The following is a 27,661-nucleotide window of genomic DNA, read 5'->3' as shown; positions in this document are numbered from 1 at the left end:
CTAAACTAAGCAACACTAAAACGAAAGCACACGTTTCTGGAGGTTATTATTGGACTTGCTCACACCTTTCGGGAAGCCAACTTTCTTGCAGATACTTACAAGGATTTGGATCAACCTTCGCAGGCTTTTCATGTAGATACAGAGATACTATTAATATTGGATCCCTCTCCTCCTTGTAATTGCTTTTATCTTCTTAAAAGAATACAAAAACAAAAAAAACAAAAAACAAATCCTTGTAACACAATGTCATGACACATTCTAAGTGATGAATGACATGTCCGGTACTCCAGCGTATAATAGACATCTAATGGTAAGCCATATGCAAATGACCATAAATCACGAATTTCACATAAGACGAGTTTCCAAATACCAGATTAATTCAACAAGGAAAAAAAAAAAAAAAAAAAGGAATAAAACAAAATAAAGGACAATAACAAGTAAACTGGTAAATCGCTGCCTTGCTCTTCCTCCTCAGAATGCCAGCTTGCAGAACGCTTAACCCCAAATAGATATGAACTTCAACAATTTAGGATCTTTCCTGTCAACCGAGCCTGTGACTGATTTTTAAGTTCCCAAGTCTTGTTTATCTCTTTAGGTGTCTTCCTGTTGCCGCTTACTTATATTCATATTGCAGCATGAAGAACTTCAGTGCTAGATTCAACACATGACACTTCAAAGACTAGTTGCCTGTACTTTTGTCTATTGCCATTAACCCATCCATAACTTCAAAACTCTATCCTTACCACCAGAAGCAACCTTTTCACCATCTGGACTCCAATCAACAGCGTAAACCTTCAAAAATAAAATAAGAATGTGAAAATAGTTTAACAGATGTCAAACAAAGAGGGTCCTTTATGCTAAATGTTCGGAGCTTCTCAAGCATACAACAGCTACTTTAAGTCACTCAACATCCAGAGATAAATGTGAGAATTGGTTACTTGGTTTAGTTCTACTGTACTTATAGATATGTCTATCAATTTTTTTCTTGGGGTCTTCCTATTCTTATATAGAAACCTAGAGGATGACAAAATAAGCAGTCTCTAGTTCCCTGCCTTTCTGAATATTCAAGTGGCAAATAAACAGTTGTAGAAGACCTGATGGACGACAACAAAATAAACACTCGTACCAAACTACATGACGACAAACTAAATCAATAGGCATATCAACGCATAAAGCAAACTATTCTACTCAAAAGCTTAGATAGTGCCATTTTGCATGATCATGTATTGCAGGCTCTCAAAAATGAAAGATTATTAACCCCTTGTAGGGTCAAAGGAAAACATACCTCATCTGCATGACCTGGGAGGTCTTGTTTCAGTTTCATAGTCCTGATATCCCAAACCTGAATAATTGAAGTTGAGCAACAGGTCATGGATCCCAACCAAGGTCCAATTAAAACAACACAACAATGATCAAGAACATAAACTTTGGATGCTCAAAAGTTGGAATCACAAATCCTGTAAGTTGCTATGCCTGAGGTATAAAATGTATTTTTTTTTTTTTAAAGTTTTCCTTTATCTCTCATATAAGCAACAATATTGGGCTTTATATACAGCAGGCCTGTCATACACAGAGGCTTAAATTATCTAAATGCCATAAGAATGAGGTGCAAAGATCTGGCTTAAATTATGAACTGAGCATTACCCCAGCAGCAAGTTGAGATGATTGTTTTACCATGGCACATACGATTATTGAAACTTGAAGAAATCACTTCCAATCATCAAAAAGTTTAAGGATGATGATTTTTTTCTATCCAATTATACCACATTACATGAAGTTACTTTTCATGATCTTCTTCAAATCAATATGAGATCTAAAGAATCTCTCCATTTTGTCAAGAACCTCAAAAAAATTGATTATCTGTAAAAGTTCTACCTTTAGAGTTGAATCTTTGCTGCCACTTAAAAGTAGCCTGCTGTCTGCGGACCAGCTGTAGGAAAATATATAATGTCATGATTAGCCATAAATATAACTATATAAGCACATCCATAAAACTAAAACAACTGAATAATGTCAGACCTGATCTGGTAAACAGGACCAACATGACCCCGTAGAACTCCAAAAAACTTGCCAGTTGTACCATTCCATATTCTGACAGATCTATCAAATGAGGCACTTGCTATCCATTGACCATCAGGTGAAAAGTAGACATGGTTTACAAGCTGTTGGCAAGAAACATGGAAGTTGTAAAACCTTAGACGCAAAAAATTGCAACTTTATATAGCGTATTCAAGTTTCATCTAATCATAAACATGAGTGCCCACGGCCCATAAGAAATCAACAAGAGCACCCATAGAGAACAAACTACATCAGCTTATGTATCCGTTATCAGGTATGAGTAGCCATAACATGCAAGCTACCGATAGAGCTCTAGATTAAAATTGACTCTACAACAAGATGTGTCATGCATTGAAATAATCTGGGAATGCCAGTCTTTAAATGTCAGCAACAACGACGAGAAATGAAAGAACAATCTAATGTGTTCGTTTTGAAAACATTTTTGTATTATTAAAATTTAAAAAAACTGGCAATAGTGTGAAAGCATGTTACTTAATAAACTCTTGCCAGTGTCACTACATGTTTGCATTTGTAAAAGATATATAAGAAAATTAAAAATTAAAAACTAAACTGCTATCATTTTCAAAAGACTCATTGTTTTCATATCCAATATTTGCCAGTGAGGTGTGGCCTGTTTGTTATTAGGGATAACCGACACCGTGGTGGTTACAAGTTCAACTCATTAATCATAAGCATGCTGATAGCGAACATAAATTGAAAAAGTAATGGCCTGCATTTTGGACCACAAGTATTCAACTCATTATTACACTTCAAATAAACAGTTTTTCAACTTGGATCTGCAATTGAAGCCAAATAGGTTCCAAATTTTTTTACCTGTTGATGACCTGTCATGCGAGCTTTGGGTTGTTTGCTGACAAAAGGCTCCCACAGAAACATAGTGAAATCATCTGATCCAGAAACCAATCTTTCAGGAGCTTTGCCTTTCATTTTGTTATACCTTTCCAAAGCTGCCTATATGTCAGATGAATATATAATCAATTCCACAAATGGGGAAATGACGAAAAATATTCAAAAGCAAAAACATCGTACAATGAATAACAGGGGGAGGTGAAAAAAAATTACAGAAAACAAATAGTGATATTTTATTTTTTATTGGATACATGATACACTTTGAACTAACGAAAATTGTGTCTAAAGGACTAACAAAACAGGAAAACACTGAAGATCAATTCCCACACCAGCCAAGATAATAAGGTGAACGGAAGAAAATGTATCTAAGTATAGATTATAAAACAAGAAAACACAGATGATCAAGTTCCAACCAAATCAAATAGCAGTCAAGATGGTGATAAATTAAATGACCAAGCATAACAAAATCTTATGGTCATAATGTCAAGATAATCAGGTGATGACATCTGATGATTGACTATCTACTGCACAGTAATATATTAAGAAGTCATAATATTAGGTACAAGGACTAAAACTACAAGGGCAAATTGAAGTGCCATCACTTTACTTTTTGTCTCAGCAAAAAGCTGTTTCTTCTCCAAAAAAAAAAAAAAAGAAGCCAAATTATGCAATATAGTTACCTTTTTCATTTCCTCAGGAGATGAATATTGCTTTTTGCCAGTGTGATCATAAGCTCCGGTGCGAAGAACATATTCAGTACTCAATGCAAGAGTGTTAACCCAGTGCCCATGACCCTAAAACCATGTAGCAAAACGGGTACACAGAGCATGTGAATGAGGGATATAAAAAAAGAAAAACAACGGCATCAAGAATTAAATGAAACCCCTTGATATGAGTGATGTAATGGCAAACTGTTATTTGAGAGATGATAAGGCAATAATTCCAATAACATTATAGACAAAAATAAGACATGAAAGAAAGGGTAAACATTATATTGCTGAAAGAGCCACTAGAATTTGCCAAGAGGCACTTAGCTATATACTTAATACAACAAAAGCATTACAGCACGGCAAAAAAAGCGCAATATCTCATCAAACAATAAACTCCTTATCAAGAGTTCATGTCCATGAGAAAAAGAACTGTTATGGAGAAAAATCTCCAAAAACCCCATCATCAGTCTGAGCTATCAAATGAGTATTGGAAGGAAATACAGCAAGACTCACTCACAACCCCCAAGCACTCTTTGAGCAATAAATTATAAGTCAACTAAAATATTTTATTATGGATAGTGATGACACATAAGATGCCACGATCAAAAGTGCGAATATTTAATTTATTAAAAAAATTTAAAATTGAGAATACCCTTGTGATACACTGTTATGATTTCCCAAAACAATTCATGTTTGCATGCTCAAGCCTTGAATACAATAAATTTGAAGATAACATGCTTTCTACTAAACCACAAAAATAAAATAGTAAGGAATCTTGTTGACATGAGATTACACCAAACGACTAACTATAGAAGAAAACAAATTAAGTCCTCACAAGAACAACACGACTTATTTTTGGTATCGAACTAACAACAATGTGAAAAACAAGGAAGAACTGGGCTCATCAATGCTTGAAAGATGTATTAATAATACCTTTAATTCACGAATCAGCTTCCCTTGGGTAGTCTCCCAGACCTTGATTGTACAATCTTGGGAACTGTGACACGTAAAGTGGAGTAGTTAGTCACATGTCTACAGATAATTTCAGCTTGACAATGTAATTTTAAATTGATGAGCTAGCAGTATTGCCACTTCAGAATTCAACACCCAAGATACATTTCAAATGAGATAACTCAATCATCGTTTAAATGGACTCATCCAATGACTTGTTTCTATTTTCTGAGCAGCAAGGCATCACATGAAAGTTATTAAACAGATTTAGAACTATTCACACTTGGATGTCGTCAGCCATCCAAGTGATTAGCCTTGTGATTACCCCAAAGTTTATTTTTACAATAGAAACAACTGAACAGAACAATCAACAAATTTCAATATTATATCATGAAATAAGAAAAGAGTATACCCTGTATATATAAAACCATCTCCACCCCATTTTACACAGGTTATTGCAAGTGTGTGGCCGGTGAGAGACATAACGCATTTCTTCAATGTGATGTCCCATATGCGTGCATCACCATCTTTCCCAGCACTTACAAATCGTCTACATGGAGCAGCAAGGTGGACTGGTTCCCAAGAGATCCCAGTAATCCATTTCTTATGGCCCTGGAACACATGAAGAAACCAAGATTTCATCAAAAAAACATGTCCATGAACACATATACCCTGAATAAGACAACTAAGATTCTCACAGGATAGGTTATTTCTAGGAACCCTCTTCTGCTTTCAGTTGTTTCTCACAAGGCAATCGTTCACCACACTTGGACTAGAAGGTTTTATTAAGTCACATACACAGTAACATATATTTGTTGATATCTTCAAACATTAAAGTTTAGTTAAACAGAGCACAGCACATGCATAACTGATTCAAAGCAACATCGAGTATGCTCGCAATTCACCTTTCCCCCATTATACATATTACTCGACCAAGAACCAAAATTTTTAAAAAGGTAGATGATCAGACGGTGAAAGATATATAACTTACAATCAATGGATTGCCTGATGGTTTTCCTGTCTGTGGATCCCAACATTGAAGTTCTCCAGACTTGCTCCCACTAACAAGATACTTTCCATCAGCAGACCAAGCAATACAAAGAACCCAATTCTTATGTCCTGAACAAGGGATAAACAGAACAAGGATGAAATAGTTTTATCTCACACCATAACAAACAAGAAAGTCACGAAGTCCTCAGACACCGTACCTGAACATGTGTACAAAGGTGTTTGAGTATTAAGGTCCCATATTCGGACAGTGGTATCACCAGAACCACTCGCCAACTGTTGACCATCAGGACTAAAAGCAACTGAAAGAACAGCTTCTGAGTGACCTGTAGTAACAACAATAACATGAAGTCCAAGCTGCATATCAATAACAAAAATTGACCAAATAAAATGATTGATTGGGTGCCCAGTGAAGCTCTAAAAAGATTCTGACTTTGAAAAGCTTTAAAACAAAAAGACCGGATCATGAAGTTCCCAAATTTATCTTCCGCGCTAAAACTATTTGACCATGATCAAAAAAATAAGATGCTATTTGGCAATAAATATAAGAGAGACGCTCATACCAGCAATTGTGGCCGAGCAACGATTGACAGGACGAATTCGGAAAATAGCTTGTGGTTGATACACGATTTTGAGTACCTTCTCCACAGAAACTGCCACGGAAAAGAGTAATAAATAAAAGAAGTGTCCACTAAAATCTTCTGACAAAAAAATTCAGACTATACACAATCATGTCAGCTGCATTGTTAACAAGTAGTTCCACAGAGATGTAACTAACTTTTGTTCTTCTCCGCATATACACCCAGCGCCTCATTAAGTTCCTTATTTTCTATGTAGAAAGTATAAGGCATCTTCTCCTCCTGAGCACACACAGACCACAGACAGACATTACTTATCAGAGCATGACAAAAACACAATCCACAAAAATCATTGATTGTTAATAGCTTTCATATAAGTATCGAACTATCGACAACACAGTTTAACATCATATTATATTGAGTCACACATGAAGCATGTATCAAACTGGGTACATTTTGCAGATTGAGTATGAAAATTCTACAAAATAAAAAACATGAACTTGAAGATCATCAACAACAAAAAATGTAGCAAAATTGAAACTTTAGTGAGAGAGAGTGAGTGGGTTTACATTTTGAAGAAGGCGATTGACGATTTGTTGGAGTTGGAGGGTGGTAGTGTGTTGAGGAAGATACATGAACTGTCCTAATGGAGTGTCATCTGGGTCCGTCAGAAGGCACATCACGGTCCTCTCCGCTTCCACTGCCATGGCCATTTCAGCAATTCCAATTTGGGGAAAGGAAGAGGTTTAGGGTTTATGTTTCTCATCAAATTTTAGGGTTTATATATGGCTCTCGCTTCGCAGGGTTTTACGTTTGGCTCCGACCCGAACCCGTTCACCCAATTACCCACTTGACAATTTTTTTAATTTTTTTTTCATATTTATATAATTAAGTCTTAAAATGCCAACAAATCCGGTGTAACTCATACACATCTTCTTGGCTAATGAGATTCCAGGTTTGAATCTTGGCACCGGAAAACCCCTTTTCACTTTTTGTGACTTTTATTTTGTTTTTGCTATTTATAAAACTAAATGTCCTGATACATCAACAAATTTGGTGTAGCTCATACACATCTTTGGATATTGAGATTCCAGGTTCAAATCCTGGCACCGGAAAAACTTTTTTCACTTTTTGTGACTTTTATTTTGTTTTTGCTATTTATAAAACTAAATGTCCTAATACATCAATAAATCCGGTATAGCTCATACACATCTTTAGATATTGAGATTCCGGGTTCGAATCTTGACACCGAGAGGGAATCAAGAGCTTCAATCTCAATGCTAATCCCTAGGCCTTGAGCTTCATAATTTCTTCTTCTAAAAACTCCTCTGAAGAGGTCAATTGAGCAGATTTGGAGGTGTCAATAACGCCAGATATTGACTCTCATATATTGTTCTTCTTCTGCTCCTCAAGATTTTCAAATCATGATTAAGGCTCCTTCTTCTTCTCTACCTTGTCCTGCTATGGAAGATTCTGTCATCCTTTGCAACCACCTCTTTAGATCTCAAACTTGGTTATTGAGAACTATTTTGGTTTGGTTGTTGCCACTCTTTTATACCAGTTTTTCTCGTAATTGGTCGACGGGAGAATGTATAGAGGTTCTATCCTCCTCACCTTTACAGACCACATCTGGGTACCAATCTTTGCTCGCGATTTTCATCGGAGCTCCGGTGACGACATTCCATGGCGGCTGCAAGTTAGAGATGAAGAAGAAATTTTATTTAGGGTTTGAATGTTTTGGGATTTTAGGCTTTTAGTTTGTTTTGTTTTTGTAATGTCCTTCTCATGTCTTAATCTTTTTAGAAATGATTTTGAGAGGTTTGTTTGCTTGCCTTTGACTTTATTTGGGCCTCCTTATATCTTTTGGCTTCTATGATATTTGTTTCACGACCAAAAAAAAACTCCTTTGAAGGATTTAACACACTTGTCATGTCGCGTGTCACTCTAAGTGCATGTTTGTTACGCAGGACTGCCTAAGGCAGGACTAATTTGTAAAACAGTCCCGGACTGTCTAACCTTGGCTTATGCTGTGATTAAGCTAGTCCCATGTTTGGTACTGGTTGGGACTAAAGAGCAAAACAATAAAAATAGTCCAATCTCATGTTTGGCTGTTGCACAGGACTAAATGATCATTGAAGTACATTTCTCAATTTCATAAACCAAGAATAAAGTTCATAGATTAATAAGTTTACAATGAAAATAACAGTCACAATATAGTTTATACACATTGGCAAGTTCACCAATAAATACAACAAAGAAATTTGAACTCTAATTTAGCATTGCACAACACAACAAATTATGAAAATGTGAATGCTAATCTAGTAATTACAAAATGAGTTCATCTAACTTTGTGGTGGTTTCTCCAACATGTGACTGCAAATCTCCCAAAAAGCATATAAACCAAGAAGCTAGTGACTGCAAATCCCCCAAGAAGCATATAAACCAAGAAGCTAGGTAGATCCCCTAGCAGCAACAGTAAGAAGATTTTGGACATACACTGGCCTCACATCATCATCTAAGGACATGAACACAGAGTTTGATGTCTAACGAATGAACGATTATTCAGGGCATGTCTTTCAACACGTCTTCTTCTCAACTTAAACATCAATAGCGCAAGCATAGTACAAGCACACATGGTCTCTAGGTGCCACAACTCCAGCAATAAGACCAAGAAAATTTGGCTTCATCCATATCTAATATTCATATCAACATAAAGTTCAACCATTCATAATCAATCTATCAAATACATACAACCCATAAAATTGAAGAAGAAAAACATCCAACCAAGAAGAAGAAGAACAACCAGCATAAAAAAAAATAATAACAAAAAAAAACGATACAGAGAAGAACACCCAGCCATTCATATTCAGTTTATAACAGATCAAGCTATCCAAACACCGACGCAATATGATCATCTATCAAATACATATCACCAATAAACAGTTTCATCAATTGATCAAAGTTGTAATACTAAATCAAGTCTGATGACCACTCAAAAGAGAAGAGGGACAGGTGAAAATTCCAGTCAAAGCAACCAATATGGAGATATAACAGAACAAAAAGAAAAAGGTCAAATTTAATGGTCAACTTTTAATGAGTTTTTTTTTTAGCTATGAACTTAGAGTAATCATCATCCTGATGATATGATACACGAACGAGAATCGGGAGGTTACTTTGCTTATATATGTGCCCTTTTCTTTTTCTTTTGTTCTCAAAGAATGTAAATTTGATTTGCAGGATGAGGATCGAGCTCAAAAGCACAGGCGTCTATTTATTAGTATTGGCCTGGCTTGGTTTTGTTCTAGTAGAAATTTAAAGGTAAGTACAGGAGGAGACTGGTCAGCTAACACTAGTATGTGCAACTCTGTTACAACATACTTATAGCCAACATGCCTGTACTGCTGTACACAACACACGCATCTCTCTAATTCATTCTCAACTTGCAGTACCAGACAGACGGACAACTATTATTCTTCTTTACAGCCCACACAAATAATACCTAAATTAATCTTCTTCTTTTCCCCATTTATTTTTTTTTTATAGCTAGCAAAATTGAAGCTAAATACGCTCAGACTGACAGACAAACCTCATCTATCTCTTTGTGTTCATATACCCATATATATACTCTTTTCACTGCATGGCTGAGCTATCAAAGAATATAAATGGCTTTAAATGTGTTCAAATGGGGATACATGTTGTAAGCAACCTATGGTTTCAGATATAAATGTGCTAGAAGTAGAAAATCCTCTAACCAAATATTCAGTTTTTCAGACCAAAAGAAAAAAGTTCCTCGAATCTATCTGATTCTATATATAACAGAAAGGGTGTGCACTGCAAAAACTATGGAAACAGTGATAAACAAGCAACAAAGGCCAAAAGGTCCATCATATTGGCACTACATGCTGTTTTACTTGAATAACAAACCTTGATGCTTGAACAAGACCTATGTTAGTTAGTTAGTGGCATAGAACTTATATCCTCCAAGGATGATTAATAAAAAAATTGCGCAGCTTTTGTAAGTAGTTAGTTAGGTAAATAACGTTTGCGGATCAATCTATGCTGGTATACTGTAATCTTTCATAATCAATCTATCAATCATACAACCCAGAGAAGAAGAACACCCAACCATGAAGAAGAAGAAGAACAGCCATCAAAAAAAAAAAAAAACGATGCAGAGAAGAAGAACACCCAGCCATTCATAATCAGTTTATAACAGATCAAGCTATCCAAACACCGACTCAATATGATCATCTATCAAATACATATCACCAATAAACAGTTTCACCAATGAAATCGATCTTCTGTACAAATTGAACAAGAACACCCAACCATGAAATTGATCGATTCAACACATTACACACCGAATCCTTAATCAATCTATCAAATACAAACAACCCATAACCAATTTTCTATGAAATCGATCTTTACTCATTCCAAATCGATATTTTCCAGAGAGGGTTTCAAGATGTGTGTGTGTGAGAGAGAGAGAGAGAGAGAGAGAGAGAGAGAGAGAGGAGATCGTACCTGTCCAGTAGAAGAGAGAGCAGAGAGAGTCAAAGCAGAGAGTCGAAGCAGTGAGGAAGTAGAGAGGAAGCAGAGAGGAGGAAGCGCAGAGAATCGTTAAACAACGATGCGGTATGTAGTCCCCCAATTTTGGGGTGACTATGTAAGAAGGCTAAAAACGGGACACGGGGACTACCTATACTCATTTAATTCAGTCCCGTGTTTCTCTAAACATGGGTTTCGGACTATTTTCTTACCTAAACTAGTCCGATCCATGTTAGTCCGGTGTAACAAATCCCACCTAATAATCTTCTTCTGTTCTGCACCTCCTTGTCATGTAGCTACTCCAACTTAAAAGCTAGAAAAAAAAAAAAAAGAGTGAAAGAGACAGAAATCCATCCATTTCAAGGTAACTACAAAAATTCACTTCCACAGAAAAATCCAAAACCCAAGAAAGTAAAAGAACTCGACAACTCATTGGAAGCAACGGCACACCCAACGAGAAGACAACATTACTTGAGAAAACTTCCATCAGTTCCATGTGGCACCAAAAAGCCGGCAAAAAAACCAATTGACTCTCCTCACAAGTCACAACCTTTCTTCAAACTTGATAACTTGATCACTCACTGGCTCGACAACCATGTCGAACTTGAAAACCCAGTTTATGATTTTGCTCCTTGTCTTTGTACCAATAGCTGTATCAGTAAAACCACAACAACCAGTTGAGGCTTTGCTCCGTCGTCTCGACTCCAAACGTTCCTCTGCTTCTGTTCAACAAGCTGCAGCTAAAGCTCTTCTCTTTAGATTGCTGCCTACCCATGTCGACAGTTTCGAGTTCAAGATTGTTGGCAAGGTACCCATCAATTTCTTTGTCACTTTTCTCACAACCAATTCTGGGTTTGACTTGAATGCAAGGTTCTGTATTGTGTTTATGCTTGAAAGTTTTATTATTGCATTTTGTGTTTTACTATTGAGAATTTCGAGTGTCAGGATGTTTGTGGTGGACATAGTTGCTTTGTGATCAACAATCACAGCCCCTCAAGGCGATATGGCCCCGAGATTGAGTATGTTAACTCGTAATCTTGCCTAATACAGTTACTTTTCTTGTTTTTCCAATTCAGCAACTATGCATCTCGTCTGCATTATTGTTCCAATGTGTCAGTCTGCATCTCTAGAAACGTTCCGGATTATATAGATTTCCTGTAATGCTGTGCACTTTCGGCTTATTAAGCCTTTGATTTCTTGCAAGACTAGAAACCAACAGAATGTTTGAAGTTGACAGCCTTTACTTTCTAGCTCTTTTTTATTCTTTTCTTGCAATTTTTTAGGAGAGGATATACTTTGTTCTCTAATTTTTGAGTTCATTTCAGTTTTAGTTTCTTGCCCATTGAAAGTGTGGGTGTATTTTTTTTTATCCAGTATTTAGTATAGGATGATATGCTAATTTGGAGAGAAGCTTAAGGCTCAATGAAGCCTTACTCATAGCTCATTGAAAGTGGCTGTATTTCTGTATTAGCCTTTGGATAAATGGCACATTAGTTCTTAGATTCTTAATCATCATATATCCATGACCATAGCTACTTGAAAGAGTAAGAACAAAGAAAAGGAGAGAAAAGAATGTATGACCAACTACAATTGTGAGTTTTATGAATATAATGCATTTCTCTGCCAGGATTAAAGGCACCACAGCTGTTGAAATTGCTTCTGGCCTCCACTGGTATTTGAAATATTTTTGTGGTGCTCATGTTTCTTGGGACAAGACTGGTGGTGTTCAATTAGCTTCCATTCCAAATACAGGATCACTACCTCGTGTGAAAGACGAGGGGTTGAAAGTTCAAAGGCCGGTCCCATGGAACTATTACCAAAATGTCGTTACATCCAGTTGTGAGTAGTTATTCTTCATATTATCTTTCACGTCAATCAGATTGACTATATATTGTTGTAGCGTGGTGACATTGACAGTAAAAAAGGGTGGCTGAATGCATGGGACTCCCTCATTTACGAGGTATAGGATAATAGGAGGGCAAGACGTATGCAGCTACATGCCCATAGCCTTGTTTTTAAAGTAGTTTTTTTTTTTTTTTTTTTTTTCAATGACTCTCAATGAGTAATAAACACATGAAAGGGATGAAAAGCTAATTTCAAAATGAATTAAGCCTACTTAGTTTGCATTTCAAAACAATGACATGACATCTAGTACTACTGACAATAGTAATTTATAGATGTATCAGGACATTCACAAATCAAAAAACTTATAAGGATATAATACATCTTTGCAGATTCGTTTGTTTGGTGGGATTGGGAAAGATGGCAGAAAGAAATAGACTGGATGGCTCTTCAGGGGATCAACCTGCCTTTAGCATTCACAGGGCAAGAGTCAATTTGGCAGAAAGTTTTCTTGGTAAATGATAACTGATCATGCATGTAGGTGGTTGTCCAATTGTAGGCTTCTACTTAATATGTATTCATCATGTTGCGACTTGTTCATCAAGCTCTCTACTATTAGTTATTAGTTTCGTGTAGGAACATAATTTCTTCATTTGCACATGTCTAATCTTGTATAAACAAAAAAAGAAAAAAAATCTTGTATAAACAAAGGGCAGAGAAGACCTCAAGTATTAACCACAAGAGACATGCAGAGCTTAAATTTGTATGCGGTAAACAACAATTGATTTCATATATGTTTGTTTGGTCTTGTGTTCATAATGTTTGTGTATATGAGCTAGAATACAATCATGTCTGACCAATGCATGTATGAACTTCAAGTAAATAAGCACAGTATTGTAGTCGGGAATGTCGGCAAATATTCTGTAACTAGAAGCTTTGTATTGTAGGATTTCAATATCAGTAAGGGAGACTTGAATGATTTCTTTGGTGGACCCGCCTTCCTTGCATGGGCTCGCATGGGGAATTTACATGCGTAAGTGGAGGTGATATTAGAATCTTTCGAGTACAAGAGTCTATTATTCCGTCAATAGTTTTTCTGAACAAAATTTACAAGATTCTATCATTGATCCTATGGTTTTGGTTGAAAGAGTTAAGAGTCTGCATTAATCTTATCGCAGGTGGGGTGGACCATTATCACAAAATTGGCTGGATCAACAATTGATTTTGCAGAAACAGATATTATCTCGGATGTTAGAGCTAGGCATGACTCCAGGTGATGATACGTTGTCTTGGAAATGACTTTTAATCCTTTTGTTGCCATTTGATGCTCCAATGACAACAGAGACATAGTAATATACGTATCTCTTTCAAACAAGTATAATGTGTAAAGAGCTGTATACAGTGACAGAAGATAATATCATTTTATATTATGGCTGCTAATATGTGACCTCTTCTGTGCGCCAGTGCTGCCGTCATTCTCTGGAAATGTCCCAGCGACACTGAAGAAAATTTATCCTTCAGCGAATATAACAAGGCTTGGAGACTGGTATACATTTATTTTCTTCTTCTTTTACTCTATTGGTATCGTCATGTGACAAGTGACATATGGGCTCATTTTACAGTGTAATGTAATCCAAATGGTATGTCAATATCAATGGCTTTATAAATTTGCACCTGACATATTTGGAAAAAATGATATTGGGATCCCCATCGTAACCTCCATTTATGAAGCCAGTAGTTCCCCTCTATCATATAATATACATGTTGCAAAATGATCTGCTATATGTCTTTGCTGAGGTTTTACTTTTTCTTTTTTTGTTCTTATATTTAGGAACACTGTCAATGGTGATCACCGTTGGTGCTGTACTTACCTTCTTGATCCTTCTGATCCTCTATTTGTTGAAATTGGGACTGCTTTCATTAGGCGACAAGTTGAAGGTGTGTGCTTCATGTTGCTTAGAAGTGCTCTGGTCTTTCCTTCTAGATTAAGGACCAAGAATTGCGTCATTTGCTTTTTTTTATATTCTTCTTTTATAATTATAATGTTATGCTGTGTGTGTGATCATGGCAAAACCTTGTGCTTGCATATTCAATTATTCAGTTTCCGATTTACATCTTCTGGAATATAATGGTTTTGACCAAGAAATGTGGGAATTAAACAGAAAAGTAAGGCAATTTAAGTATTTTACTGATGGAGCTGTGCAAAGACACTCATGCCCCTGGCAACTGTCTGCATACTAAGTCTCATCATTCCACTCTAAAACTGTAGGCAGCTGTCTGACTGTACAATCTACTGCTGTTTCTAGTACTGTTGAGTGTTTGGTGACTTGGTATGTGAAAGCAAATGAGTCCCACTTCCTCCTGCCACTTTTATCTTTAGCACTCTATTGATCCACCTTCTAGAATTTCAGAGTTTCCCATTTTTACCTGCAAGACACATACTGCTGCTTTCAGACTTCCATAAGTTAACCCCGTACTGAAGTAAAGTACTTTTGTCTGAAACTCTGAATATACCGATCAATGCTTACTTCATAGTGTCAAGTTTATTTGTACGCACACAATATTGTCGATGCAAGATTTCATGTTTCATGTATTGATTTACATCTTACTGGCGCACTTAATTATTATGGTAGGCTTCTTTTGTAGATAAATGACTGCAAATTGAGGATTTTATCGAGGCTTTGTTTCTCCAGTTTCTTGTTTTATGTTTGACTAATTTTTGTGGTTTATTTATTACAGAATACGGGGATGTGACGGACATCTATAACTGGTAATTTATCTAATTTGTTCTTTGCTTTTTTTGTTTAGGCATGCATGTTGTTCATAAACCACCCATAAACTCAACTAAATACCTTCCATTCTTGTAGTGGACCCCCCCAGCCCATCACAAACCCACGTGATTAGCTATTTTGATGCATAAACTGATTATAAAAAGTTGTATACAGAAATAAGAATACATGTAAAACAAATAACTAATTAATTAAAATAAGTATATCAATCAAATAACAATTAACAAAAGTCAAAATACTGAAGGGATAGCAAATAATCGTTGAAACCCACAGTAGCCTCTATCAAGATTTCTACGACACTTTCCTTCCTGCAATATCTAATTAAAGCTATAATCAGATTTCTTTGATCTTATTGTATTTTCGATCGAACTTGTATCAATTTTTAATGTTTTGTTTGATTTGTACATGAAAAAAAATCATCATGATAATGGCAAATGCATTTGACAAGTAATTAGTTTAAAGAAAAATGGCTAAAACTTTTGAACGTAGTGCTTCGTTGCCAAGTCTATTGTTGATTCCTTTGATTAATTTTTTCTTTTTAACACTAAGTTATCTTTCCCTTTAAGTTTGGACCCCCTCAAGGTGTAAATCCTGGTTTCGCCACTGCTCCATGTATTCCTAATAGATAAATAAATGTTGACATCTTGTAGCATACTCCTAAAGTAATATTCAACTCAACCAACTTTGCCTTTTTGCATAAATAACTAGCGGTGTTGGTAGTTTCTTAACAAATCATATATATATAATAATACACACACACACACACACACACACACTTACGTATGTAGTATTGTCCCTTTTGGCACAGCTTGGTGGTAGAGCCATCTTCCTTGCATTTTACGAGAATTTTTTCTTAATCTTGCATACCAAGGTTATATAAGTACAAAATACTATATCCAATGCAGTGATACATTCAATGAAAATTCTCCACCTACAAATGATCCGGCATATATTTCATCATTGGGAGCTGCTGTATACAAAGCAATGTCGAAAGGTGATACAGATGCCGTGTGGTTAATGCAAGTACGCTCCTAAGTCTTCAAAAAGCCCTTGCTCTCTGAGTCTATGATATAATTCTAGTATATAATATTCTGTTCTTCCTCTCTCCCTTTTACTTTAGTTAACAGATATTTATGGAAGGACCTCACTGATTTTAATGATGTAGGAAGTTTACTAAGTGTGGGTATGGAGTTGCTTCCATATGGGCAAGTTTACTTGGTTATGCACGAAATATTTCAAGCTGACAGTTATTTCATTTTGCAGGGTTGGCTCTTCTATTCAGACTCTGCCTTTTGGAAACCACCTCAAATGAAGGTATGCATGTAGATTGCAACCTTAATAGGTATCTTCACAGGCTATACTGTACATTGAATACACTGTTTTTCATTGTCAGCAAAATATAACCGTACTTATCTAAATCATGCAAGATTAGAAAAATCAATATCTGTTGTAGATATGAAAGTAATTTCTGCATGAACAACCATGGAATTGAACACATTATTGTTTTAGAAATTATGTAATGATGGGAAAGAACTTGGGAACAATTGAATGCAGAAACCTGGGGGATGTCCACTACAAGGAAACATCAGCTAAGATGTTCTGGTCCCCGTTCGGCCATGTGCATAGAAAGCATATGGCAATGCTAGAGTAGGTAGGGGCTTTGGGTGTTGGTGGGAGATCATAGAAGAACAAGCTCCCTGCTTTAACATGAAGTATTGTAGAGTAGAAATGGCTATAAGATTCATGACAGTTTCCTCTATGCAATATTCAGTTGACTTTAATTTCATATTTTTTGCAGAATTTGTGGAGTTGGTAATCATTTCTAGCTTTCTGTTTCAAATAGTCGATTTTCAAATCCTATTGCAGGAGTGCAGGAAATTCTTTAGTTACTTTGGTTATTTGAATTCTTTTAACAACTTCTCAATATATGCAGGCTCTTCTGCATTCTATTCCGTTCGGAAAAATGATTGTACTTGATCTATTTGCGGATGTGAAACCAATATGGAACACGTCATCTCAATTTTACGACACTCCTTATATTTGGTAATTGGGTCTTCAGTTGTCAACTGCTTTTAACATTTAATCTTCAAGGCTTCTCTCTGTACTTAGTTTATTTCTGTTTTCATTCTAAGTAAGTTTCTGTAGTTGCAATATAGTAATTAGCTACAATTAATGTATCAGGTGTCTCCTGCACAATTTTGGTGGGAACCTTGAAATGTATGGGATTTTGGATGCAATTTCTTCAGGTCCAGTTGATGCCCGAACTAGTGCAAATTCTACTATGGTATGCCCAATACCTTGCGCACATGTCCTATTATCCTGAATTGCATGTATTTCAGCTTATAAATTGCAAAAGGACTTTGCTTTTCATGTTACTCTATACTTTCTAATAATGATATAGTCGTAAGTTCTAGTCTCAACTATGCATGAAAACCATGAGTGGATTATGTCGTAGAAATTACTTTTTGGCACTCAAGTAATTTGTCATAATAACAGGTTGGGGTTGGCATGTGCATGGAGGGAATTGAGCACAATCCAGTTATCTATGAATTGACTTCTGAAATGGCATTTCGCAGTGAAAAGGTTCCAGTTAAGGTAATTATGAATTTTGACTGTCGTGCAATAAATTGTAGTTTTGGATACAAATACAATTAGTTCCTTTTGTAATTTAAGACTTTTCTCAAATATAAAGTCAGGTATCTATTTAGAATAGAGCAGGATTGCAACTACTATATGCACATGTGATGTGGAACTGTGGAAGTAATGAACTACATGTTGTAACTAAGATGCACACATGAAAATGAATTGCAAACACAAAAGATGTAAGAAATAGGATGATTCCACCTGTAAAATGCTTTCATCTGCACACATATAAGTGTATGGTTACAGAAATAGGTTTATGCTGATTATATTTGTGACATTTTTTCTGTATGGCTGCAATCCTTATTTCCTGATGCAGGATTGGCTGAGGACGTACTCCCGTAGACGTTATGGTAATGCAGTTCGTCAAGTTGAGGAGGCTTGGGAAATTCTACATCGCACAATTTATAACTGCACAGATGGAATTGCTGTAAGTTTTTCAGTAAACCCTATTGATGCATTTGGCTGGTGAATTTTTTGTTTCCGTCAGAACGTAATAAATTAATCTGTGAAGGACAAGATCATGCTACCAGTGTTTTAATGGTTGTATGGTATTACGCAGACTGAAAAGGGTACCAAGGATAGATTATCGAGTCCTTTATTGTTATTGGATAAACCCTTTTGCAATCTTCTTTAGCAAATGAAATTCAAATAAATTCCCTGTATTTATAGGAGGTCATTCCACTCTAGGTTATTCCTTTATTCACTTCAATTCTATTCATAGATTATAGTAGGAAAGTTTAAGATAACGATACAACCTACTAATGGCATGGAAAAGAATTGAACAGCTTTCCTGTTATCTTTCAAATTTAACTAAGCAAAAACTTGTGTCCATTTAAGGTTGACATAATTCTAACATAATTTTTTAGTTAATCAATATAAGGTTGACACTTTGGCTCAGTCTAGATTTTTTCTGCTAAACCCGAATATCACTAGCTCTGACTTTTTCTAGGAGGTTCAGGTGCAGCTGAGCATTCTTGTAATGTTCATTTCTGAATAACTCAACCAGGAAAATTTGCTCGGCAAAATTTTCAGTGATTTTGTTAAATCAGGCTTCAAGACCCTGGTCATTCCTCGATGAGTTTCACCTCAAGTACTTGTGATGAGTTAAAACTTAACTTTTACCATAAATGAGAAATATTAGACTGCAATTTATTACTTTTTCTAGGCATGATGGGCAGTTTTATACGCCCACGCCCTCTGGATTCTGGACTATGGATCCTGCGGTCAATTGACCGATGACTTGGCATACTAATGAGTTGGGGATATAACTTGTTGCAGGATCATAACACAGATTTTATAGTCAAATTTCCTGACTGGGATCCATCACTAGAGAGTGTATCGAACACATCAGAACATAAAAGGATGCACATGTTTTTCTCACTAGATAAAAAGAGGAGATTTTTACTCCAAACAACCAGCTCCCAATTTCCTAAGGCGCATTTGTGGTATTCAACTCAGGATGTGATCAATGCTTTACAACTATTCCTTGATGCTGGAAATGATCTTTCAGGAAGCCTTACATACAGGTAATGGACAAGAGCGCAAACATAATTCTCTGCTTCCACCGCTTTCATATTCATCTATGAAGCACACGATATCTCTGTCTGTTCTAAATTAATCGCTTGTTTGGTTGATATATTTGTTCACTTCTGTAATTTCCTTGACTTTATAAAAAGGATAAGTGCATGATCAAGGATCACCAATTGTTAAGTTCAATTTTATTCCAGAATTTCTTAAATCAAATAGGATTTTTGGAGTCACCTCCATTTATCCAGTTATCATCTCTAAGGCACTTAAAGGAATTAAGGCACCTGGATCATTTATAATTATTGTTACCATTCTGACAGATATGATTTGGTTGATTTAACACGCCAAGTGCTGTCAAAGCTGGCAAACCAAGTATATGTGGACGCAGTGACAGCTTTCCAGAAGAAGGATGTAAAAGCTTATGATGTCAATAGTAAAAAGTTTGTTCAACTCATAAAGGATATTGAGGGACTTCTTGCTTCTGATGATAATTTTTTACTTGGAACTTGGCTTGAAAGTGCAAAAAAGCTTGCAACTAGTCCAATGGAAAAGAGACAGGTGAGAACCAATTTCCTTCTTTGCTTATTGCATACTTTTAGCTTATAAATTTTGTTGTGGGCAATATACATGTAGTTACTTTTTCTATTAATTGAAACATATCATCGTGAGGCAACAAACCCTTACTCCACAATCAGCAAACTGAGGTCAGGTAAACTACACAATTCGATTTTCGACTTTGAATGTATTCAATGTAGGATTATTCTTAGACAAGGGGCAGGTTCACCCTCTCCTCTCTCCTGATTTTTGTGCACATCATTACTTTGCTCAGCATTATGAATTTGGCCATAGCTTGAAAGTGTAACAAATACAGCACATCATTTATGTGACAGATAAAGTAAATGTAGAAAATGGTTGATTAAAAGTCCTTATTTTCTTTTTCAGTACGAGTGGAATGCAAGAACGCAGGTGACAATGTGGTATGATACCACAAAAACCAACCAGAGCCAGCTTCATGATTATGGTAATCTTCATTTATTGATCATATAGTGTAATTTCAAACTTTTTCATTTTCCCCCTTAACGTAGTGGTCCTCCTCATCAGCAAATAAGTTCTGGAGCGGCCTATTGGAAAGTTACTATCTACCACGAGCTTCAAGCTACTTCCATTATTTGTCAAAAAGCTTAAGAGAAAATAAAGACTTTGAAGTGGAAAAGTGGAGAACAGAATGGATATCCTTTTCAAACAATTGGCAAGCAGGTACAGAGCTTTACCCAGTGAAGGCGAAAGGAAATGCTCTTGCTATTTCTAGAGCATTGTATAAAAAATATCTCATGTGAGAAAAAAGCTGGTTTGATAGGATGAGAAGAAAAATGTATCATCTATTAATTTGCAAGTTGGAACATATGCTTTGTTGTGCATCAATAGCAATACACTTTGTCAATGATTCTTGAGAATTTATGTATGGAATTGTTAGTACAACAATCATCATTGGAGCCAAGCATCTTCAATTCTGAAATAACATGATATTAGCAGCTATGGGTGTCTTTCAGAGAGTACTGTTAATATGTGTTCTGTTTATTTTCCTTTGGTCGAAACTTTCCGTTTGAGTTATCACTAATGATGGCAAGGTTATGAGAAGTTAGAAAGGAAATGAACTAGAAGGTTTGAACAGACACCATTGAAGAGGCCGAAATCATGAACTGATCGAGCCTTCCTCTAACAGTAGGTCAGTAGCTTACATTTTCTATGCCTTCAGGCTAATCATAAATATTTTATCTGACAGCGAGCCAGAACTAAGAGTTAGTAGCTATTCATGGGGAGGCACCATCCTTCTCATGGAGAAGCATTATTGAAGGGAGTCCAGTACTCAAAGCGGGGGTCAGATGGGAGAATTGGTACTGGTATGAATGTCTATATTGCCCAAGGTATTTGATTCAGACCACATCATACTGAATTTGAGTAACAGACTTGATAAATGTCCAATAGTTCTGATGTCTTTGAAAGAAAATACATACACATCTCCAGTCTGATGTCTTTGAAACATTGCTGATGGGTATATGATCCTCGTGGAAGAACCGCAACATCAAGTTACTTCACAATCTGCCAAAGCTTTATATCTTGGGGCCATGACTTAGCTTCAAGAGTTCCAACATGCTCGCTCAACTCATGTAGCAACACAGCAACTTACCAAGGCAACATGCTCTAATGGCCATTTTGTAGCTGCCTTTGCCAATTCAGTTCCTCCTCTTAATTAGTTCAGCCAAACAGGTAGAGCACTTAGCTATATAAGACAGGGTTTGGACTTTCTCCAACAAATGAAGCTAACTGAGGCTTTAGTGGAAACACACGCTTTTCTGCAGTCCCAGCATATCGAACACTGGGGTTCTGATCTCTTTAGTTTGGTAGTATCATTGACGACCTTAAATTTGCTCCTGCACACCTTGCCAGAAGTCTAAGTTTCTTATGCGCCTAGAAGCTGCAACACAGTAGCTCATACTTGCTGCTATTGGTTTTGAATCTTCACAAAATGCATCTTGGTTTTCTCAAGGTCCTAGTTGTATTACTGATTACTGATTTACTTCACGAGGATTGTAATACCTTGAACTAATCCATTCAATAAAATTTCAGTATTTTTCCCAAAAAAAAAAAAGAGTTTGTAGCTTCTACCAATTTTGGATGGGCATGGATGCCCAAGCACATCAAGCTCATACAATCTTTTGGGAGATATACACATAAACAGGAAATGACAAGCACACCAACATCAGAGCTTTTGTTTAAAGTTTACATTCTCCTTCATATTATTACCCAACTTGTCAAAATTAACCAAGGACACTACCAGATTTATGAGAAGAAGAGTATTGTGTTGTTAAACCCACCCCAGATTTCCACTTACCAAAAGGAGCCCTTTGCATGTTGCATCACTAAGAAATTTTGGTTATTGTTTTATCTTGTACATGGATTTAGGGAAGTTATTCAACTGCTTGCAGATATTTGTATGAAATTTGTCAGTACAACAATCAGGATTTGAGCCAATCTAGAAGAACCTGTAGTCATATTGATATCAGAAATTGAGTGTGTTTAAGGTTACGAGTAGTTAGAAACAAACCTCCAAATAATGACCAAAAAGGCTAGAACAGCCCAATTTTTTATTTTTTTATTTTTTGAAAGTGGTCAGGGGCAGACCCCTATCTGATATTATTCAATCTAGAACATCAACACAATGTCGCGGAGGGGACAAAGAACCTGAACTTATGACTTATGACTTAAGAGAAAGAGAAGAGAGAGGTTTACCGTTAATTACCCCAGTAATAACTTATGACTTAAAAGGCTTTTGAGAAATGCTAACCTTTTGTCATTTTATTCTTTGTTAAATCAATAAATCAAATACATGGATGAGTTTACATCAAGAATAAATCATATAGTTGAATAGGCTACAAAGGAAAAAATAAAAGAAAAGCAAAAAAAGAAATATCAAAGTCTAATTAGTATTACTATCTTCCTAAACTTCCAGTATCAACTCTACAACTGTGACGTACCTTAAAATAGCTCCATTAGAAGTGGATCACCGGTTGCCATGGATCTTATGAGTTCAACAAATTCTAACTCACTGGAAACTGTCCATGGGTAAACGGCTGGGACTTGGGCCGAATAAATGCTTGAATAGTTGCTAAATGATGCCTCTGGCTTATAAATCATTGTATTGAGCACAGAGTCATACTTATAAGGCAAATCCATTGCCATGAAAAACATGGGCATGGCTACCTTAGTATGGATGGCCAACTTGCCAACGAGACCTACAAGATCTACAAAGTCCCCGACAAATTGTCGAGGAATATAGAACACCTCCGAATTGCAGACCTTGAGACTCTGCTTACTTGAGCCACTTGCCCTGTAGTTGACCTGTAAATGAACTGGCATGGTGCGGACAACTTTCTTTACCATGTCTGCTTGTTTAGAAAACCATTCTGAGCCTTTTCCCTCAGTTGAGAATGTTGTCCAAGACTGAGGCACCTATGAGTAAGAATGAGAGTTAGAGGAGAGAGTAAGAGGAGAGTAAGAGTTTTTGCTTGTTTAAAGGCCCAGGTGTTGTACTTGGGGTTTGCATTACCTTGTCAGTGATCCACAGCTTAGCTTTATCTGCTTGTAGTAAGTTCCAGTAGTTGAGAATGGTATTATCCCGGAGGAACAAGAATCCTTCTGCAGTGGCAAACCTATCAAATATTATGGGAAGGTACCTGCGATCCAATTATAAAGAGAGATAATTCAACACCAGTCAATAAACAAAAAAAAAAAAAAAAAAAAACTAAAATGATATGAAAAACACTGAAAATAATGGGGAACAAATCTAACCCAGCACACAACTCTGCAACATTTTTTTTTTTTCCCTCAAACATCATGCTTATCGTAAACTATATTGATATGTTTTACAAGCGAGCTGTTAGAGAATGCAATATCAAAAGCTTTTAATCATTTTATATATAGCTCTCTTCAGTATACAAATTTTCTTTCAGAATCCATGCACTTCCTAGTTCCTACCAACTTGGCAACACTTCATTCAGGTTGCTCACCACAAAAGCAGTTTTGTTTGAATGGATACTATGATTTTATCACAATTTCATATTCAAATGCATATCAAATTGAATGAACCAAAATCAACAAGATCGAACGCCACCAAATAACCCAAATGACAGCAGAAGACAACCCAAACTGCAGCATCCATCCTCAGATCAAAATGAACACACAATTGCACAGACCAAAAAATCAAAGACAAACTATCATAACCTTAAATGTGTGGAAGTTAGTCGGAGAAAACAAAGAATCATAACATAACTAATAACTTACTTGTATACTTGGTCCAGTGTGGCTTGCTCCACACCTAAATCTGCTTTAGCACTGTCGGACAATATCACCACAGTTTTAAACACCCTACCATAAAGTAATTTCCACTCTAATGCAGTTCGCTCCACAGGCCCACTGACATACATGACCACAACAACATTGCCAAAATACTTTCTCCAGCGAATTAAGTTCCCAATCTCATAATTCACTGTTTCGGATTCCTTAACTGCAAGATGCACAGACGGTAATTTAAGAGGAACAAATTCCTTCCTATCTGCATGACTAATGGTGGTCGGTCTAAGCTGATCCAGTTTTATGGCCTTCAGCCTCGGCTGAACATACTCAACAGCAAGCAAATCTTCAAGCCAAGCCGCAGTGAACTTCACATCCTTCTCAGTCCAAAACCCTTCTTTTGCCATTAAAAAACTTAATTCCAAGATTCTATCAAAAAACTTGACCTTACCAGATCTCCAACTAACTAAATACTTGATCAATCGACCCACATTTACATGAAAATCCTTCTCTTCTGTAAATGGATATGCTTCAACATTATCATATCTATATACAGTAGGAGGATAAACAACAACATGACCACCAATTTCCCACAACAGTCTTTGTGCCCAATAACCCCTCAAGACATCAGAAGCCATTGTACTAACCGAAACAGGTAGCATTAAACCCCAAAATGCATTGGAATGGAACAATGTATTAAAAGAATTCAAAGGCGCCATCATACCTTGTGGTAAAGCTACTTTTGGAGCATGCTCATCAAACTTTATATCAAATGCTTCCGACCCTGACCTCCTAGTGAGGTAAAAAACCGAATCCACATCCGGTAAGCCATTGGATATCCCCTGCTGAATGTACTGCATTCCTCCAAACACTTCCCCATAGAACTCTTCATGCCCAATTTCACCTACATTTTCCAAAGGCAAACCTCTAGGCCAAACAGACCGTTGCCCGAAATGAATGTATGGATTCACAACTGTTCTATTGGGGTTCTCATTACCGTACTGCAAAATCCTCTCCTGCATTACATTTGCCTTTGACAGCTTCAAATCAAAGTGCTTACCAAGATCATTATCAACCACATTGCCTCGATCATCAGCATCGAATATCATTTTCGCCCCATGCTGAATGGCGAAAAGGTACCCAACACTCTTCCTTAGGTGAGACTCATAAGGAAGATACTCCAAAACACGAAACTCCAGCTTAGCTTGGTCCTCCATTGACAAGTATATAGCTCCCTTGAGGCTCCAATCCAATGGAGTCCTTGAATTCCCAATTGCAAGAACTTGCCAGCCTTTGATCCTGACTAGCTTTCGAAGCGAATCCGATGGATGATCCGAAACAGAGACCACAATCCATTTTTCAGAGCTGAAAACAGAGAATTTGGAGGACTTATCAGAAATGGGAGGGATGGAGTTGAAGTTGAGTCTGGGAAGTGAAATGGGTTTGGGGATGTTGGAGTGGGATTTGGATTTAAAACAGAGGAAGGTGGTGGGGGAGTCATTGTTGTTGTAGAGGAAGAAGAAGACGGCAATGGTGAAGGCCAGGAGTGAAATGGTGGCGATCTTGAAGAGACTGAAGGAGACCCATTTGGGGAAGATGAAGGTTTTGGGTTGAAGCAAGTGATGGTTGAGAATGAGTTTGGAGGATTTTGGGATTGAGCGGTCTTGGACCAACATTTTGATTTGGGATCCAAAACTGCTTTGGGTTTCAAGTTGGAAGATTAATCAATGGAAGCAGAACTGAGCTGGGAGTGTGTTTGTCAGACTTGAGACTCACACACTACCAAACAACGAATCTTCAGAAATCTCCAGTCTAACACTTACAGAACCAAAGAAGGAATCTTTGTTGATTTTCATGTTTCAGTTAAGCCACCGACACAGTGAAAGTACGAGGGTGCGAAGTGTGCGTAGGAATCTCCACCAGAAAACAGAAGGTTCCACATTTACTGCAGAGTACACAAGCTGCCCTAGCACGAATGAAGTTTATGCGATAGTGTGGTGAATTTTTTTATTTAGTAAATTACTATAAAGTTATTAACTAAATTTCAATTTACAAATACATCATTTACATAATATCTTACACATTTAAGGATAAATATTAACAAATTAGGACAAACTAATATCCACATGTCATCTGTCACTACAATTTTACCAGGATACCCTTCACTACATATCAACTGCTACTGTCAACGAGTAGCACAGTAACACTCTGCCGAGTAGCACAGTAGCACATTAGGTGCAGTAGCACCCAGTGTGCTACTGTCAAGTTGCTCAGTAGCACTCGATAAAAAGGTGCTATTGCAATTTTTTTCAGGCAATTCTCCAGAATCAAACAAAGCTGCTACTGTCGCGATATGAGACCTTCATAAAGCTGCTACTGTCTATTATTGTCGACTCCACAGCTGCTATTGTTGAATTTTACTACTCATCTGCAAATTTATTCTTCCAACAGTAGCAAAAAATTACCCATCCAACAAATCTCAACACCAACAGTAACAACTTAGCGTTTCAACAGACCACAGTAGCAGCAGATTATCCTTCCAATCTCAACAGTAGCAGCAAAAGGACAAACACACATAAACAAGCTCTGTTCACCATCGTCCCTTTTTTTCCTCCTCTCTTCTCCCTACATAAACCCTAAGCCAAACCAGACCCACCACCGACCTGTTGACGGGACCCCATTTTTGCGGCCAACTCAGGCGGACCTGGTAGACGGCACCGGTCAGATTCTTTTCCTCTCTTTGATGCAACCCTCCCTCTGTCAATGGATCGTGCCAATTCAAGCCGGGTAGTGAGTTAGAGCTTCGGCAATGGGACGACGACGTCATCGAGGCAGAGCCATTGTCGAGCCTTGGGTTGAGAGAGAGAGATCTGAGGGGTGTATCAAGTAGTGCCTCGGTGTCATCGCCGTCGAGGACTCAACGTCATCGCTGTGGCCGTCGAGGCTTTGTAGTCGTCGCCGTCAAGGCTTCGGCTTCGGCTTCGTTGTCGTCGACGCTTTGGCTTCATCACCATGGAGGCTTCGGCTTCGTCACCGTCGAGGCTTCGGGTTCGTCGCTGCTGAGGCTTCGGGTTCGTCGCCGTTGAGGCTTCTGCTTCGTCACTGTCGAGGCTTTGGAGTCGTCGTCGAGGCTTCGGCGTCGTTGTCTTCTTCAAGGCTTCAAGGGTGGCGTCTTTGTGATTCTCGTAGGAGAGAGCGTACAGATCTGGGTGGAGAGAGAGAGAGAGAGAGAGAGAGAGAGAGAGAGAGAGAGAGAGAGAGAGAGAGAGAGAGAGAGAGAGAGAGA

At 37.1% G+C, this 27,661-nt stretch overlaps 3 protein-coding genes and 1 non-coding gene across 4 annotated transcripts; 1 reads left to right on the top strand and 3 right to left on the bottom strand.

Annotated features, from left to right (window-relative positions):
* Positions 1-708: 708 nt before the first annotated feature.
* On the bottom strand, positions 709-6,888 carry LOC101310272 (notchless protein homolog). The gene is made up of 13 exons (XM_004308638.1): positions 6,745-6,888; positions 6,376-6,457; positions 6,161-6,250; positions 5,798-5,923; positions 5,581-5,708; positions 5,002-5,201; positions 4,572-4,635; positions 3,609-3,722; positions 2,893-3,030; positions 2,020-2,162; positions 1,876-1,930; positions 1,286-1,342; positions 709-792 (listed from the first exon to the last, which is right to left on the bottom strand). Exons 1-13 carry the CDS (start codon positions 6,886-6,888, stop codon positions 709-711), a joined length of 1,425 nt encoding a protein of 474 aa, XP_004308686.1.
* A 1,414-nt stretch (positions 6,889-8,302) lies between these two features.
* On the bottom strand, positions 8,303-10,852 carry LOC101294505. Its single transcript, XR_185238.1, has 2 exons — positions 10,700-10,852; positions 8,303-8,868 (listed from the first exon to the last, which is right to left on the bottom strand). It is a non-coding gene; the product is annotated as an uncharacterized LOC101294505 (transcript).
* Positions 10,853-11,224: 372 nt separating this feature from the next.
* LOC101294211 (alpha-N-acetylglucosaminidase-like) lies at positions 11,225-20,874 on the top strand. Its single transcript, XM_004307178.1, has 20 exons — positions 11,225-11,531; positions 11,669-11,742; positions 12,351-12,562; positions 12,958-13,079; positions 13,513-13,598; positions 13,744-13,838; positions 14,030-14,111; positions 14,397-14,503; positions 15,305-15,335; positions 16,260-16,377; positions 16,618-16,668; positions 17,288-17,397; positions 17,536-17,638; positions 17,851-17,949; positions 18,314-18,424; positions 19,276-19,334; positions 19,413-19,523; positions 19,845-20,082; positions 20,467-20,545; positions 20,626-20,874. Exons 1-20 carry the CDS (start codon positions 11,319-11,321, stop codon positions 20,859-20,861), a joined length of 2,337 nt encoding a protein of 778 aa, XP_004307226.1. The 5' UTR covers positions 11,225-11,318; the 3' UTR covers positions 20,862-20,874.
* A 2,187-nt stretch (positions 20,875-23,061) lies between these two features.
* On the bottom strand, positions 23,062-26,166 carry LOC101309981. Its single transcript, XM_004308637.1, has 3 exons — positions 24,367-26,166; positions 23,633-23,759; positions 23,062-23,535 (listed from the first exon to the last, which is right to left on the bottom strand). The coding sequence occupies exons 1-3, from the start codon at positions 26,049-26,051 to the stop codon at positions 23,062-23,064; spliced, it is 2,286 nt and encodes a 761-aa protein (XP_004308685.1). The 5' UTR covers positions 26,052-26,166.
* Between the last annotated feature and the right edge of the window lie 1,495 nt (positions 26,167-27,661).

Source organism: Fragaria vesca, linkage group LG7, assembly GCF_000184155.1.
Source record: "Fragaria vesca subsp. vesca linkage group LG7, FraVesHawaii_1.0, whole genome shotgun sequence".
Taxonomy (NCBI): domain Eukaryota; kingdom Viridiplantae; phylum Streptophyta; class Magnoliopsida; order Rosales; family Rosaceae; genus Fragaria; species Fragaria vesca.
The sequence above is the reverse complement of the archived record's forward strand: the minus strand, read 5'-3'. Positions and strand labels throughout refer to the sequence as shown.

What these genes read in the sequence shown, in the direction of transcription:
- LOC101309981 (XM_004308637.1), bottom strand. Translation starts at nt 26,051, where the DNA reads ATGTTGGTCCAAGACCGCTCAATCCCAAAATCCTCCAAACTCATTCTC. An exon ending in ACACTGGACCAAGTATACAA is followed by an intron (nt 23,760 to 24,366) that starts GTAAGTTATTAG and finishes ATTGGATCGCAG; the next exon opens with GTACCTTCCCATAATATTTG. An exon ending in AGCTGTGGATCACTGACAAG is followed by an intron (nt 23,536 to 23,632) that starts GTAATGCAAACC and finishes TCTTACTCATAG; the next exon opens with GTGCCTCAGTCTTGGACAAC.
- LOC101294211 (XM_004307178.1), top strand. Translation starts at nt 11,319, where the DNA reads ATGTCGAACTTGAAAACCCAGTTTATGATTTTGCTCCTTGTCTTTGTA. An exon ending in CGATATGGCCCCGAGATTGA is followed by an intron (nt 11,743 to 12,350) that starts GTATGTTAACTC and finishes TTTCTCTGCCAG; the next exon opens with GATTAAAGGCACCACAGCTG. An exon ending in ATAACAAGGCTTGGAGACTG is followed by an intron (nt 14,112 to 14,396) that starts GTATACATTTAT and finishes TCTTATATTTAG; the next exon opens with GAACACTGTCAATGGTGATC.
- LOC101310272 (XM_004308638.1), bottom strand. Translation starts at nt 6,888, where the DNA reads ATGGCCATGGCAGTGGAAGCGGAGAGGACCGTGATGTGCCTTCTGACG. An exon ending in GGTCCTGTTTACCAGATCAG is followed by an intron (nt 1,931 to 2,019) that starts GTCTGACATTAT and finishes ATTTTCCTACAG; the next exon opens with CTGGTCCGCAGACAGCAGGC. An exon ending in TCCCAGGTCATGCAGATGAG is followed by an intron (nt 793 to 1,285) that starts GTATGTTTTCCT and finishes TTATTTTTGAAG; the next exon opens with GTTTACGCTGTTGATTGGAG.